The sequence below is a fragment of the Nematolebias whitei genome, chromosome 3 (genome assembly GCF_014905685.2).
Source record: "Nematolebias whitei isolate Nwh7 chromosome 3, NemWhi1, whole genome shotgun sequence".
Lineage (NCBI taxonomy): Eukaryota > Metazoa > Chordata > Actinopteri > Cyprinodontiformes > Rivulidae > Nematolebias > Nematolebias whitei.
This window is the reverse complement of record NC_056500.1, coordinates 39,799,381-39,813,485: the sequence shown is the minus strand read 5'-3', so window position 1 is coordinate 39,813,485 and position 14,105 is coordinate 39,799,381. Positions and strand designations below refer to the sequence as shown.

General features: G+C 39.9%; 1 protein-coding gene across 1 annotated transcript in view; it reads right to left on the bottom strand.

Annotated features, from left to right (window-relative positions):
- The window catches only part of pds5a (PDS5 cohesin associated factor A), a gene marked incomplete in the record, with an annotated part of 50,430 nt that overhangs the window by 15,229 nt on the left and 21,096 nt on the right, over positions 1–14,105 (bottom strand). Inside the window, 18 exon segments of the mRNA XM_037698255.1 lie at positions 1,999–2,157; positions 2,294–2,417; positions 3,981–4,141; positions 4,290–4,395; positions 4,883–4,998; positions 5,569–5,708; positions 5,805–5,853; positions 5,942–6,023; positions 6,262–6,375; positions 6,950–7,101; positions 7,283–7,428; positions 7,516–7,610; positions 7,928–8,043; positions 8,338–8,478; positions 9,037–9,117; positions 9,362–9,488; positions 12,478–12,575; positions 13,961–14,047. Of these exon segments, the coding sequence (XP_037554183.1) occupies positions 1,999–2,157; positions 2,294–2,417; positions 3,981–4,141; positions 4,290–4,395; positions 4,883–4,998; positions 5,569–5,708; positions 5,805–5,853; positions 5,942–6,023; positions 6,262–6,375; positions 6,950–7,101; positions 7,283–7,428; positions 7,516–7,610; positions 7,928–8,043; positions 8,338–8,478; positions 9,037–9,117; positions 9,362–9,488; positions 12,478–12,575; positions 13,961–14,047 (2,094 nt within the window).

The following is a 14,105-nucleotide window of genomic DNA, read 5'->3' as shown; positions in this document are numbered from 1 at the left end:
CCTTGTTGATGTTGATGGGTGTTTTGATGTGGGTCATGACCAGTTTTTCAAAGCATTTAGCGACTATCGGGGTGAGGGCCACTGGCCGATAGTCATTCAGACCAGTCACTGTAGAGCTCTTTGGGACTGGGATGAAGGTGGCAGTCTTCAGGCAGGTGGGAAATGTTGTCAGGGTAAGTGAGGAGTTAAAGATGTTGGCCAGCACCTCGCAGAGCTGACTGGCACAGTATTTCAACAACTTCCTGGGGATGTTGTCTGGGTCGGTTGCTTTGTGAGGGTTAATCCTCCTGAAGGTACTCCTTACTTCTGCTGAGGTCACGCGGAGAAGCTCTTCATCCGGTGGTGGGGCGAGTCTGGTGCTGGGTGGTCTGTTTGGGTTTTCAAAGCATGCGTAGAACTTGTTGAGGGCATCAGGCAGTGATGGGTCTCTAGGGCGATGTTCACTTCTGCCTTATAATCTGTTATACACTTAATGCCCCTCCACATGCTCCGTGGGTCGTGTGAGGTGAATTGACCCTGGATCCTCTGTGCATATGTGGCCTTGGCCCTCTTAATACCAGCAACCAGCTCTTGTCCTTCTCAGCTCCTGTGCGTTTCCAGACCTGAAGGCAGTGTTCCTAGCTTCCAGCAGGGTGTGAACCTCTGTATTCAGCCAAGGTTTTCTGTTCGGGTAACTTTTCACATATCTTATGGTGGTGACGTCATCAGTACATTTACTAATGTACCCCAAAACTGAGGATGTGTATTGTTCCAGGTCTGTTTGTTCAAAACAATCCTTCAGTATGGGGCCACTATTCTGAATCCAAGATTTAACTTTCTTTTGTACCAGTCTGGAGCATCTCAGCGGGGGAAGGTAAGCAGGAGCCAGAAAGATAGTGATGAGAGAATCCTAGATGGGGGCGGGGTTCGGCTTTGTATGCATCTTTTACGTTCGTATAAACACTAGAGATGCACCGATCTGATACCAATATCGGTATAGGTCCCGATATTGATAAAACTTCTGGATAGGGTATCGGTCACAATGTGACCAATCCATGACTGGGCAGATCTCCAATTCTATACTTTGTGCTCTGAGTGACGTCACGCGCTAGCGAACTCACTGCACAGATCGTTTTCAAAATGGAGCGAGCGAAAGGATCAGCCATCTGGAACTACTTCACACTACCTCAGCCAACACATTCGACAGCTACGTGCAATACGTGCACAGCAACGGTTCCAGGGGGTGTAACTAAAACTTCCAGTTGTAACACTACCAACTTAATCAAGCATCTCCAGAGATTTCACTCTAAAGAGCATGCTGAGTTTGTTGAACAGAATTCAGCACTGTTTTTCTGTATCAGACCGATACGGTATCGGCAGACACAAAACATCAGATATCGGTATCGGAAAAAGTAGATCCGTGCATCTCTAGTAAACACAGTCCAGCGTGTTGTTTCTACGTCTTGGTATGGCCACATGCTGGTTAAATTTTGGGAGGCAGTCTTTTCGATTCACATGATTAAAGTCACCAGCCACTATGTAAAGAGCCTCAGGGTGTTTGCTTTGCAGCGAGCTGAAATGATCATGAAGCTCCCGCAGAGCATCGTTAGCATTAGCATCCAGAACTATATATATATATATATACATCTGTTATGAAAGCCACTGTGAACTTGTGGTGTAGATAATGTGGTCGATATTTCACTGTTAGCTGCTCCAAAGCCTTGGAGCAAGAGCTGTTTATCAGAGTACAGTTTGTGAACCAACTCTTATTAAAAATTATAAATTATCTTGAGAGGATCAGAAGTTTTGAGTCAGACAAGAGAAAGTTTACAGATGTATGAATAAAGATTATACAATAATACATCAGTCTGTCAACAGGCATATAAAAATAAAAAGGTAGTCACAAGAAAAGACCCACAAGTCCTTTCACCAACACAAGGTCGTTCTGCTCTAAGTAACGAGCGAGACGACTACCACCTGAACTGAGTGTGTGTAAACTGTGTTAAATGCTCCACAGACCCTGTCGTTCATGAGCAGGTCTTTCACGATGAAGTTAGCCACGATGGACTTCATTGGTGAGGCGAACTGATCTGGAGCCAGCATGGCTATATGGCCCAGGGAGACGAGCGGGGTGATGAGCAACTCTGGAAAGTCTGAGTTCAGGCTGCGCGACAGAGGCTGTGAACAAAAAAAACAAACATTTCCTGGTAAATAAACGTTGCAGCATGGGCGGGAAAAAAAGGCTAGTTGACACAAATAAAAATCACACTTCAATACAAAGACTGTGTTAGATAATCTGAAAATAATTCCCCACCTCAAAAATCTGTGCCAGCTGCACCTCCTTGTTGTTGAAAATGGCATGTATGCAGTGGACGGCCTGCTTGGCCTGGTGAGGTGTTCCCCGCTTGGCTTTCTGATGCAGGATGGGAATCAGTGTCCTGAATGACACCACACAAAGGGTTCAAACAGGCGCAGCAAAGGTCTGTGCTAACACTCCAGACTTGTGCACAAGATGGGGAAGAAATGATTCATTGTGTATATAAAAGTAAAACATTTGGCTGCAGGAGTTATATCAGATATACAGACAGCTTTTCATTTTAGAAATATATCCTGGAAACAAGGAGGCATTTGTTTACTTCTTGACAAGTTATTTTTCTGTCCTGAAAGGATGCAAGCAGACTTAAACTGATTAAATAGATTAACAAGTTATTTTTAACCACAACACATTTAAAGATGCTCTGAGGGAAAATTAGGCTCCATTTGAAAAATAATTAGGCCTCCTGTTAAGATTTAAAGACTTGCTCCTACAGGCAGTTTATGAGGAAAAATTCATCATAAACTGCACTTGCTATTTGTGTGCCACACCAAGTCAGACATATATCTGACTTTCTGCCTCTGCGTGTGGCGAGCACACACACTCTTTAGGTTGTTTTGTCTCTGGAGGTAGCTTCCTTCTCCCTGGGAGCCATTTTCCAACATTCAAACTGATACTAACAAAAAAAAACATATATTAAATACTTCTATGAAAGAGAGATGAGACATGCTGCAGACACGCTGTGGGTTTTATTTTATACACTGTCATATTTTTAGAGCTTCAGGTGCATCTAAAAAATTTTTAACATCGTGGAAAAGCACAATTTATTTTGTCAATCATTTCAGAACGTGAAACATATATACTCATAGATTCATTACACAGAGAGAAACATTTCAAGCCTTTATTGTTTGTAATTTTGATGATTTTAACTTACAAATAATGAAAAACCAAAATTCAGAGTTTCAGAAAATGAGAATATCGTGCAGAGGTTCCTCATTATAAACTCCTGGTGTCTCACCCTGATCAGCTGACTTTTAGACATGAGCTACAAATGTCCAGCCACTCATGAACCAGAGACACTAGAAGTGTCTTATCTGTTGAGGAGACAAAGAACTGGACTGCTGCTCAGAGGTCCAATGTCCTCTTTTCAGATTAAATTTTCATGTCAGTTCTGGAGTCTGGAGGAAGTGGAGAGGTCCAGAATCCATGTTGTTGAAGTCCAGAGTGAAGTTTTCAGTCAGTGATGGTTTGGGTCCATGTCCTCTGCTGGTGCTGGTCCACTGTGTTTTCTGGAGTCCACAGTCCACCCAGCATCTAGCAGGACATTTTAGAGACTTCATGCTTCTTCTGCTGATGAACTTTATGGAGATGCTGGTTTACTTTTCCAGAAGGACTTGGCTCCGGCCCACACTGACAAAGATATCAACCGCTGTCTCTGGAATATTCTAACTTTCTTTTGTGTTTTCAGTATTATTTGTAAGTTATAATCATCACATTTACAAGAAATAAAGGCTTGAAATGTTTCATTGTGTGTATTGAATCTATATAACATGAGTTACACTTTCTGAAATGTTGGACAAAAACAACTGAACGTTTTCCACGTTATTCTAAATATTTGCGATGCACCTGTAATATAAACTCTGAACAGCTGCATAAAGATGTTCATCAAAAGACCATGGTCTCTTACGATCGTATCTGTGGTAACTCGGTCTCTATCTTCTGCCCAGTGTTTCTGAAAATCTGGATGGCAGCCTCGGCCACCTTGTCATCCTCCATCTTCAGACACTGGAGCAGAGACTCGTAGGTCTCGGCTGAGTGAAATGCTGTGGGATGTGTGAATGACAGGACCTAAAAACAAAGAGATATTCAGTCATTTTCCAACATTATATTGGTTATACAAACTTTTCCTTAAGGTTTACTAATTGTTATCCAGTCTTAACTGATTTTCTATCAGTTCCATTAACGGGGTTTGTTTCATTTGTTTATTTTTTTTTACCTTGAGCAGCTCCAGGCCGGAGCGAATTGCTGTGTCAGGCGTGACACCTTCCTCATCATCATCAGCTGTTCCCTCAATGGATTTATTTAGCAGCTTTACCAATGCACTGAGGCGAAACACAACGATCATCACCAACATTATAGTGATATCAAGATAATCCACATGTTTTCTGCCAGTTTGAAAGTCTTAAGATAAAAACATTTATTAGACCAAATAGTCCCACAGACTTTTATGAACACGGTGTGTGTCATTCAGAGTGAGACTGCTTTCTCTGGGTGTTTTTCCATAAAGAGGAAAGGGTTAAAGAGGCCAGACTGAGGCCTGCAGCTACACACCACCACCACTAGGTGTCTCAATGAATGACAAAAGCCTTTTAGTGATGAAGAGTAACAGATAAAATGGACAGACAACACACGAAACACTGTGTGGCTGAGAAATCAAAGACACCGAGCTTCTGTGCAGTTAAATCTGAAGGAACAGAATCACCAAACACATCTAAACTATAATCCAATCTAACTAACAGGATTTTAACCCATTCAGACTTGAATAAGTTCCAATAGAGTAAAATCTGGCTCCCCGGAGGTTTCTCTGACCTGATGGCCTCAGAGTCTATGTGAACCGGAGCGATCCGCTCCAGCAGGAACTTGACCATCTCCAGGAACGGGTTAGTGGGCTGCTTTGGGAACGTCAACTTCCGAGTGATCTCCCTCTGCACAAAAGTACACAATAAACACGAGCGTTTATGCTTCGTTTGGTGTCTGTAGCCGCTTAAATATTTCAGCGATTACACCATGAGGTCTCTATATACAAAGTCTCTTAAAACTCAAGGTTTTGTGAAAAAAAAAAAAAACTGCCCACTAAAATATTTTACCCCTCATCGTCAAAAAGAAACCGAAGTATACAAGCTTAAACAAAAAAATAGAATGTAACTAATGTCAAACGTTTGTGTTCGTTAATGTTTATTAGTATTGTTTTGTTTTTTTTTAATTATTGATGCCTGACAAGAGCATGATTATTCTCATCTGAAACAAAATTGAGTTTTTATTCTTAAACACTAAAGTCTGGTTTATTGGACAGTCTGCAGTTATTCTCACAGCTGTTTTTAGCCCCGTGCTTTTTAGCAAAGTTCATGATTATTTGTAAAGAAACCATAGCTTTGAGCTCATCTGGGGTGAAATAAGAGCTGGAAACCACAGAAGGATGGAGGAGACCCGTTACTAACATCACCATGTGTGTTTGAAAGGTAAGTGGGAGAGTGAAATAAAGAACGTCGTCTCACCACACAGATCTCGGCCTGTTTGCAGGAGCAGGTGGGACTGATGAGCACCTCCAGCTGGACTCTGAGCTTCTCATCCTCACTCAGAACCTGATTAAATTTCTTCATGAAGTCCTGGGCCTTCCCAGCATCTGGCAGGTTCTCTGCATCAGACAAGGAAGTCGGTTACACTGATGCAGCGTAAACCTTACAACAACAAAAAAAATAAATCAAATACTGCAGGTTTACATCGAACTTACTGGCGATGCTCATGAGCTTCCCAAGCATTGCCGTGCTGTTGGATTCAGACTAGCAGGAAGAGGAAAAATCATGTTATAAACACATTTGGATTCTCATCTTTCTACAAGTTTAAAACGATCAGTGCGCGCGCGCTCACCACCGGCAGCTTGTGAAGATCGAGCAGCTCTTTGACGAGACCTCGGAGCATGTTCTGACACTTCCACATCTCATTCAGGGCCCTGAAAGCAACGATCCATTACACACGGAGAAAACAAGAGAAAATCAATACACTGCCCTCATAATACGGACGCGCCGCCCCATTAATGCCTTGTTTTTATGTCGTGAGCGGATATAGGCTTAAGATTTTACCCACCTTTAATGCTTCTGGATCAATACACAGGTCAATATTTATGTATAAAATATAAAAAAATAAGCTGTGCATATTTTACAGGGAGATGAAAATGTAAGAATACTAACTTGACAGCGTTGGTGTCGAGGCAGGCGTACAGGTAGTACAGACATTTCATCTTCTCCTCTGTTTCAAGACTGTGAGGGACCATGTACTGGGCAAAAATCTTCTCTACTAATAACCTGCCGGAAAACCAGTTTAAATTATTAAATTAAACAACAAGAGCATCGCATTCGGCACATTATACGCCTATCTACAAAACGATTATACAGCAATCTATAACAATGAGCCAAACAAAAAAGACCTTGTATATTTGACCTTGATTTGTGACCTTAACCATGAAGCTGGGATGATGAAGCAAGCGTGACACTCTGGCTAGTGATGATGTATACGTGAACAAAGTTTCATTAAAATGTGCTGAGCAGATCAGAAGTTATGGACCGGACAAGAAAAAAAAACAAAATTATGAATGGATGGACGTTCTTTTGATGAGTGTAAAATAAAATAAACCTTTGGAGGAGAGTCTTACAGTCAGATCCATCTGACAGCGCCGCTTTTTTTATTAAGATCGTGTGTATCTTTAGCAGGGAGAGGGTTTACATTTTGCTGCTATAATTTTCTTAATAAATTTAGCTTGTGTTGTGTTTTTCCTTTAAGCTATAGTGTATAGCTTAACAAAACACATCTTTGTCCTGCGCAAAGCGTATTGCGTCTTTAAATCTAAAACATCCTGTCCCATCTTGCGTGTGCTCTCACTTGTCGTCGATGCTGTTCTGATAGTAGATGTGCAGCAGTTTGTCTTTGATCCAGCTGATCTTCTGGGCAGACTCCTTTCCAGCCTCGTGGTGCAGACAGTACTTCTTGTAAAGCTGAGCCAGGCCTATCATGGCCTCCTTACGCACACGCCACTACAGAAGGCATTTGTGAAGGGGGAGGAAAACAGATTGAAGAGGAAAGACTTTAATTAGGATTGCTAACGGTGCTAACTGCTGCTCAGAAATGATTCATCTAAGAAACAAACTGTTGTACTCCTACGATGTACATAGGATTATTATTTGTACATGATGTGTTTCTACACATTCGTCCTACCCTCTTGTCAAGCGTCCGCTCTCGTACAAAACCCAACAGCTGGTCATTGACCAAATTCAGGTCCTTCTTTCCAGCATTGATGATGGTGACAATCACATCATGGCGAATGGCTTCCTCTGGGTCGTGGGACCGCACTTTTAAATACTCTGAACAAAGAACGTGCGAGCACATTGCTGTTAAAGACTCACACACCCATGTGAGATACAAAACCACAAAGACGAACTGAAGCCCACCTGTCAGGTCTCGTGCCAGGTCAGGGTGGTTCATGAGGCAGTGGCTTGCAAACTTTACACACTCTAGCCTAACTGGGACGTGGATGTCGTTAAATCTGGAGGAAAGCATCAGATGCGTGTAAAGAATTTAACTGAAACTGTGAGATTTAACACATAAATCAGCTCAGACACATTAGATGCTGACGTGAAGGTAAACACAAAAAAAAGACTCAAATATCCTCATCTGTACATTTCTTCTGTAAACCAGATTTCCCCTTCTAAAATAATTGTAATTACTGTAATAAATGCTAGCTAATGTTATCAGTTTACCTGTTTTTGGCCTATTAGCTCTTAAATACAAGGACAGGCTCACTGAATAAACTCCCTGTGATTCACCCGATCACATGTTCAGTAAAGTGCTGACGCTCCTCACCGTCCTAAGAAACACTGCCACAGTGGTCGGTTCTGAGAGGCCAGCTCCGAGTCTTTGGCCCCAAATAACTTTGCTAACAACCGAACAACAGCCAGACGCTCCTCACCGTCGTTGCTCTGCAAGCAAAAACCCACACATTTAATTTAGGCGTTAATAAAATTAAACCCTGAATTTATTTTCCTTCACTCATGCAGCATAGGAAACATCTTAAAGGAACAGTTGGATTTAAAATTTATTTTCATTTTACTAATGGAGCACAGATCCAAGACAAAAACGAGCTAAAATGAGCTGAAAATTAGTTAAAGCTCCCCAAATAGTTTTGAATCCATAACTTAACATCTAAAGGACAAAAACATAAAGTGCGGAGTGTCGTTTTATTTTTTATTTTTAGAAGTGAGTGTTGTGTTGACCTTAAGTTTAAACTCCAGCTGAGGCATGACTGAGGTAAGCAGCATGGGGTCGATGGCAAACAGTTCCTGGATGAGGTCAAACACGTGCTCAGAGAGGTCACTGACTGACGACTTCCCCATCACTAAAACCTGATTAAAGAACTGGGAATACACAAAAATAAACATGTTCAGTGAAAATGTGTTGAAAAGCTGAAACTAAATAGTTTTAAGTTACAACAATCAGAAACAAAGCTAACATAGTAAACAGAAGACAAAATTAGCTAAATAAAAGCTAAAAGCTAAAATGAACAAAAGCTAAAATTAGAAGCACGAAAGCTAAGAACTAAAACCAGTAGTTAAAAGCAAAAATGAGTAAAACAGTACCTAAAAGTTAAAATTAGCAAGACCATAGCTAAAAACTAAAAATGAAGTTCAATGAAGTAGATGTCAAAGATGCCTTCTATGGGGGAAAAATGTAAATAAAGCTAAAAAAAAACCCTAAATAAAACAAATAAAAAACAAACAAACCATAAAGACCAGAACGAGTTGAACGTTTTGATTTACAAATGGCTGAAATAGCTGTACGCTAAAGTAGTTAAAAGTTAAATTCTTAGTTCATTGTTAAAGTACTGAACTTGATATTTTAAGAAAAAAATAAAACAAAACTGAAGAAACAGACAAATGATGGAGAAAATAAAATTAAAACAAGATGCTTCTCACATTTGCAATGCAGGTCTCAATAGTCTGGACCGTCCGCTTCAGCAGAATCTTGGCAAGATCATAGGCCTGCTTGTTCAGGCTCTGTTACAAGCAAACACTGATAGTTAGTTTAACTTCAAATAAGCTAAAAAAAAGTCCAAAGACAAACAGAATCTGAGCTTCTGGTCAGAGTGTTGACAGTGTTGTATTTTTTTCATTAGTAAAATAGAAAAAGAGAAGCTCACAAAATGTTTCCCGTCACCCGAAAGCAAACTTTACCCTTAATGATACAAAGGAATGGTGCAACAACTACACAACATACACTGCTGAGGTTCTGGAGACTTGCCTTGAGCGCAGGTATGAGGTTAATGAGGATTGTGTCCAGCAGCTCTTGTGTGACTCCGTCTCCCTCCATGATGATCGAACTCATCAGGTCTATCATGTGCAACTGCACCTTCTGATTATGGTTGTTGCTGGTGAGGAAGAAACTCCAAAACATTAATGCCAACTCATAGTATGCAGTGAAACAAGCAGAACATGATCAATAATTTGATTTTAAAAATAGGTTTAATAATTCTTTTGACATAACAAATAAAAATAGGAGACAATTAGCCACAACATTAAAACCACCTGTCTAATACTGACAAGGTGTTGCTTGCATCATCAGAACAGCTCTTTAAAAACTTGCATTCACATGTTTGACGCAAATCCTTTGGGTCCTAAACCTTTCTGGGGGGTGCCTTTGTGGCTCAAGACTACCACAGAGCCATCTGAGCAATGCTTGAATAGGATAAACAAGCGATACGCCGATGTCCCCTGTTGCTGACAGATTTCAACAGTGAAAGTTTGCAGTTCTAGATGTGTTTTTCTGGACTAGAACTGAACAGGAAACAAAGTAAACCTTAATGTTTTTAGTGCAATATATTCAAATGGGTAGGAGTTACAATGAGGAGAACATGGTGAGTTGTACAAGGGAGTTTTATTCATTTTTCCTTATACAAGTGTAGTGAACTAAGCCTAAGGTCAGGATTTGACCTTAAGGATCATATGGGACAGAACTTGTCATTTCAATGATTTGCATCCAGAAATACAGGTTGACCCATCCTGAGACTTTCTTTCTTGAAAATTCAAGTGAAAGAACACTCTCTTTTCTATTATCATTACTGTTTTACAAATGTTGATAATCAAAGTGTTTTTAGTTCAAACCATTTTAGATGTTGCAGTGAACTAATCATTTTTAATTAACTGTGAAACAGTAATAATGATTTTTAATCCTCATGCAAAGTTAGAATTCATGTTAAGGTCTGTTACAGAGTAATTATGCATTTTCTGATTTTCTGTCTTTAAATGAGCAAGTGTAAGTGGTCCAAGGTTGGAGTCAAACGCAGACCAGTTGTTGGAACGAGCTGTCGTGTTTTACATCCTCTCAGACGTAAATAGAGAAGCTGGCACCTGTTGGCACCTGTTTTTCCGCCAACTCGCCCAAACATTTCTCTCCCTGTCTCTAAAAACATGCTCAATCTGTTCCATAACATCCTTGCTGTTTTTCTGACATTTAGTGACCTCTTACGTCACAAAACACACCCCTGTCTGGTCGATATTGACCAATCAGAAACTCCCAAATGAACCGGAAATAGAGCTCTTTAAAATGTCGGTACTTCCTAGTTCAAACCGGTTTCGAGGAGAGTCGGGTGGAGAGTCGAGTTGGAGTCGTTGCAGCTCCCGTGCTGGGAAACAGGAAGATCCTGACATGACCACAGAGCTCTTCCGAGTCTTATGGGATTATAACATCTTCCACCTCTGGGTGGAACTCTGACGGACTCCACTCATGTGAAGTCCACTCGTGAGGTGAACCTGTGTCGGACGGAATACCGTCACTACTTCGGACGATTCACAGCTGTTCCTACGGAGACGGTGAAAGGGTGCGTTGAATGGACTTTCGTACCAGTGGAGACAATCTCCAGGTAAAAAGTTGATTTATAACACCTAAGTGTACTGGGGAAGAAGCTGAGAAAAGCCCGTAGAGTGCCGTCCTGAATGCTGACACAAACAAACCCCCTCACCCATCTTTTTCTCCCTTTAAACTTCATCTTTCCATCTTTAAAATTCTTCTATCAGGTAGAAATCATTCCAGATATTTTAGAAATGTCTGTGTAAAGTTCTCATCCACCGCCGTGTGGATAATCAAAATTGTACAGCTTGCTAAAATTAGCCATGTTGTTATTTTCCATATTTTGCCAATTAATGTAAATGTGTGATGTGTTAAACTTTGATTCTGTTAATAAATGACCCACTGTCGTTTGGTGAGTCAAAGATAATTAACGTCTCACGTTGCATTTCTAAATTCAATGCACATTATATACAGTCCAGAAAAATGAAAGAATCCGTTTAATTTATGAATATATCTCATGCATATGTTCATCTACACAAGCCAACACAGAGTGATGGATTCTGGCAAGCGGAGGAAGCAATTTTACCTACCACCAGGTGCAATGATGGAGCCAGGGGGTACCACTGGTGGCCTTGACCACCATAAATTAATCTTCAGCCACCCCACTGACTAACACAATTATTTGAGGAAACATCCTGATGCATGCTCAATAATCGAGGTAGACAAATCTAAAAAAGTTAATTCTGGTCCTCTGGACATTCAATAAAACAAAACAAAGCAAAACAATCTGTCGGATGAAAGACGAAACGTTTCTACTTTTTTTTTTGTTTTGTTTTTTTGAATGTCCAGAGGACCAGATTTAACTTTTTTAGATATTTGAGGAAACTATACTTTTTATCAATGGACAAACTAGGAAACAGCTTCCACAAATGATCAAGGTGGCGGTCATCTTGGATTTTGATGTGGCAACTCAATTTTGAAAATACACTTTCTTATGTCTAGATGCAGTCACACACCAAAAGGGAAGTCAGTACCTCACTTAGTTTTGAGTTATTCTCACAACATGTACGTACAGAGGGCATTTCCCCCTTTTTACTTTTCGATAGAGGACAAAAACTGGACATTTGGAGGCAGAAATAAAATTGTCTGAGCCTCTATCATTTCTCCTGGACAGTTTTTGCAGAGTGGTCAGGAAAGGCACAAGATTTCTCCATTTTCACTACAATGCAGTGCACAAAAAGGAAGAAGGCTGTCGTTCGGCCACTGCAGTTCTCTGGAGATAGACACCTTCCAAACAGAGGCAGAACAACCCTCCATCACTTGTTGAACAGATTACTGTTGAACGGAGCCTCACATTCAGTGATCTCACCCTCACATGATGCCAGTTCTGCATTGTGGCTACCTCCTTCACCTGCTGCATACCAGCAGTACGTCAGTTTGCATTCTGATGAGAAGATGCACGCAATTCTCTTCACTTATCAGTGTTTTCAGCGATGCAGCTCATTGGTTCAAAAAAAAAAAAAAAAAAAAGAAATAAGTTTGATATATGCAATTAGCCACAAATTTCCTACCTGATAACAGAGAAGAGTGTTTTGAAGAGCTGGATAAAGATCTCATTGCAGTCCTCCAGTTCGAAGCAGATATTGTATGATTTCACCCATGCAAGGTTCTGTGGACAACACAAGAAATGTTCAACAACTTAGCAGTGAAATAAAACTGAAAGGATTCAGAAGAGTTCTTGGTTAAAAAAAAATTCTTGATGCAAACTATGACTTGAAGCTTGATTCAATCTACTCAAAATGCTTATTGCTCAGCGTTTTTATTTTCATTCTGAAAGTAAAATGGATGTAAAAATCAAAAACGTCAAATGTTTGGAGCCATTTCACACAAAAATAAATAAATGTTGGATGCCAGAATTTGAAGTTTTTTTAGCTAAATCGTAGAACTATCGTCTCGGTTAAATAAAAAAAAGCATTTAGCCTTTTTAGAGAATAAATTGTATATTTTGTCATCCGGTTGCAGGAGCTGTCATAACCAAACTCTTTTTGCTCCTTTTCTTCCACTAATGAGAGCCAGTGAGACAACCTGAAATAATATTTTCAGAGTCCAAAATGCAGATAAAATAAAACCAAACATGAGATTCAGCTGTAAGTGAACAAAGTTTGGTGTTTTTGTGCAGCAGAAACAGGAATATATACATCATGAAGTACTGCATGAATAAACATATTAAAGTAGACCTCATTTTTACCAGCAGTAAAGGTGGCAGCACTGCTGTCATTTATGATGATTACTGCAGAACCAGAGCAAGAAATCAGCTGAAAACTTTGGCAATGCTGCACCTCATCACAGAAAAATCAATTTAAGGTAACTTGTGATTGGTGATGGGACTTTGACCCTTCTGAAAGTACTGTAAGTGACTGTAGATAATAGTTGTAGTTTAGAGTGTTAATTTGATTCTAGCATTTGCAAGTGCAGGGTATTCCTTTTCTACATTTCTAGAACCTCTTGGTATGAAAAAAAGCACTTTTTTTAAGCATAAATATGAATTGAGGCATTACTCAACACATTTCTTCTTAAACATTTAATTATTTGAAGTAAATGTTTAATGCATAGTTACCTTTACTGTGTTTATAATTTCAAAAGCAGTAACAAAACATTCAGCACCATTACAGATGAAATGATTACATAATTGCATAGCTTAATGAAATTTCTCAAAGTTAACAGGTCAAAGCCATTTAAACAGTCAAAGCTGTAAAAAGCTTTTTATAAACAGTGTTTAAAAGACTTTACTATAAATATTGTTTAAGCAGGAGTTTAAAATTAAACAAAAAATAATAATAATAATAAATCAGCAGGAATAGGGCTACTGAATGGTGGGATGGACTGTCTTTCTGCCAAAGTGGTTGAGCTCTGAACCTGAACAGTCAATGAGAAGAGATGTGAGTGAAACTAGCAGGAAGTGCTGCTGATTGAAAGTGACAAACATTTTAAACAATGTGAGCATGCATCAGGATATTTTAAACAATGCACAGTTAACATTATCACTGCACTCACCTCCAACAGGTAGAAGTATCGGTTGAACTGGGGGCTCTTTGTGTCTTCTAGTCCCTTTAACTGTCTGGTGATGAACAGGAAGATTTCCTGAAGGAAAAATAAGCTATTTTGAGCAGATCAGAATGCCCTTTTTTTTTTTTTTTTT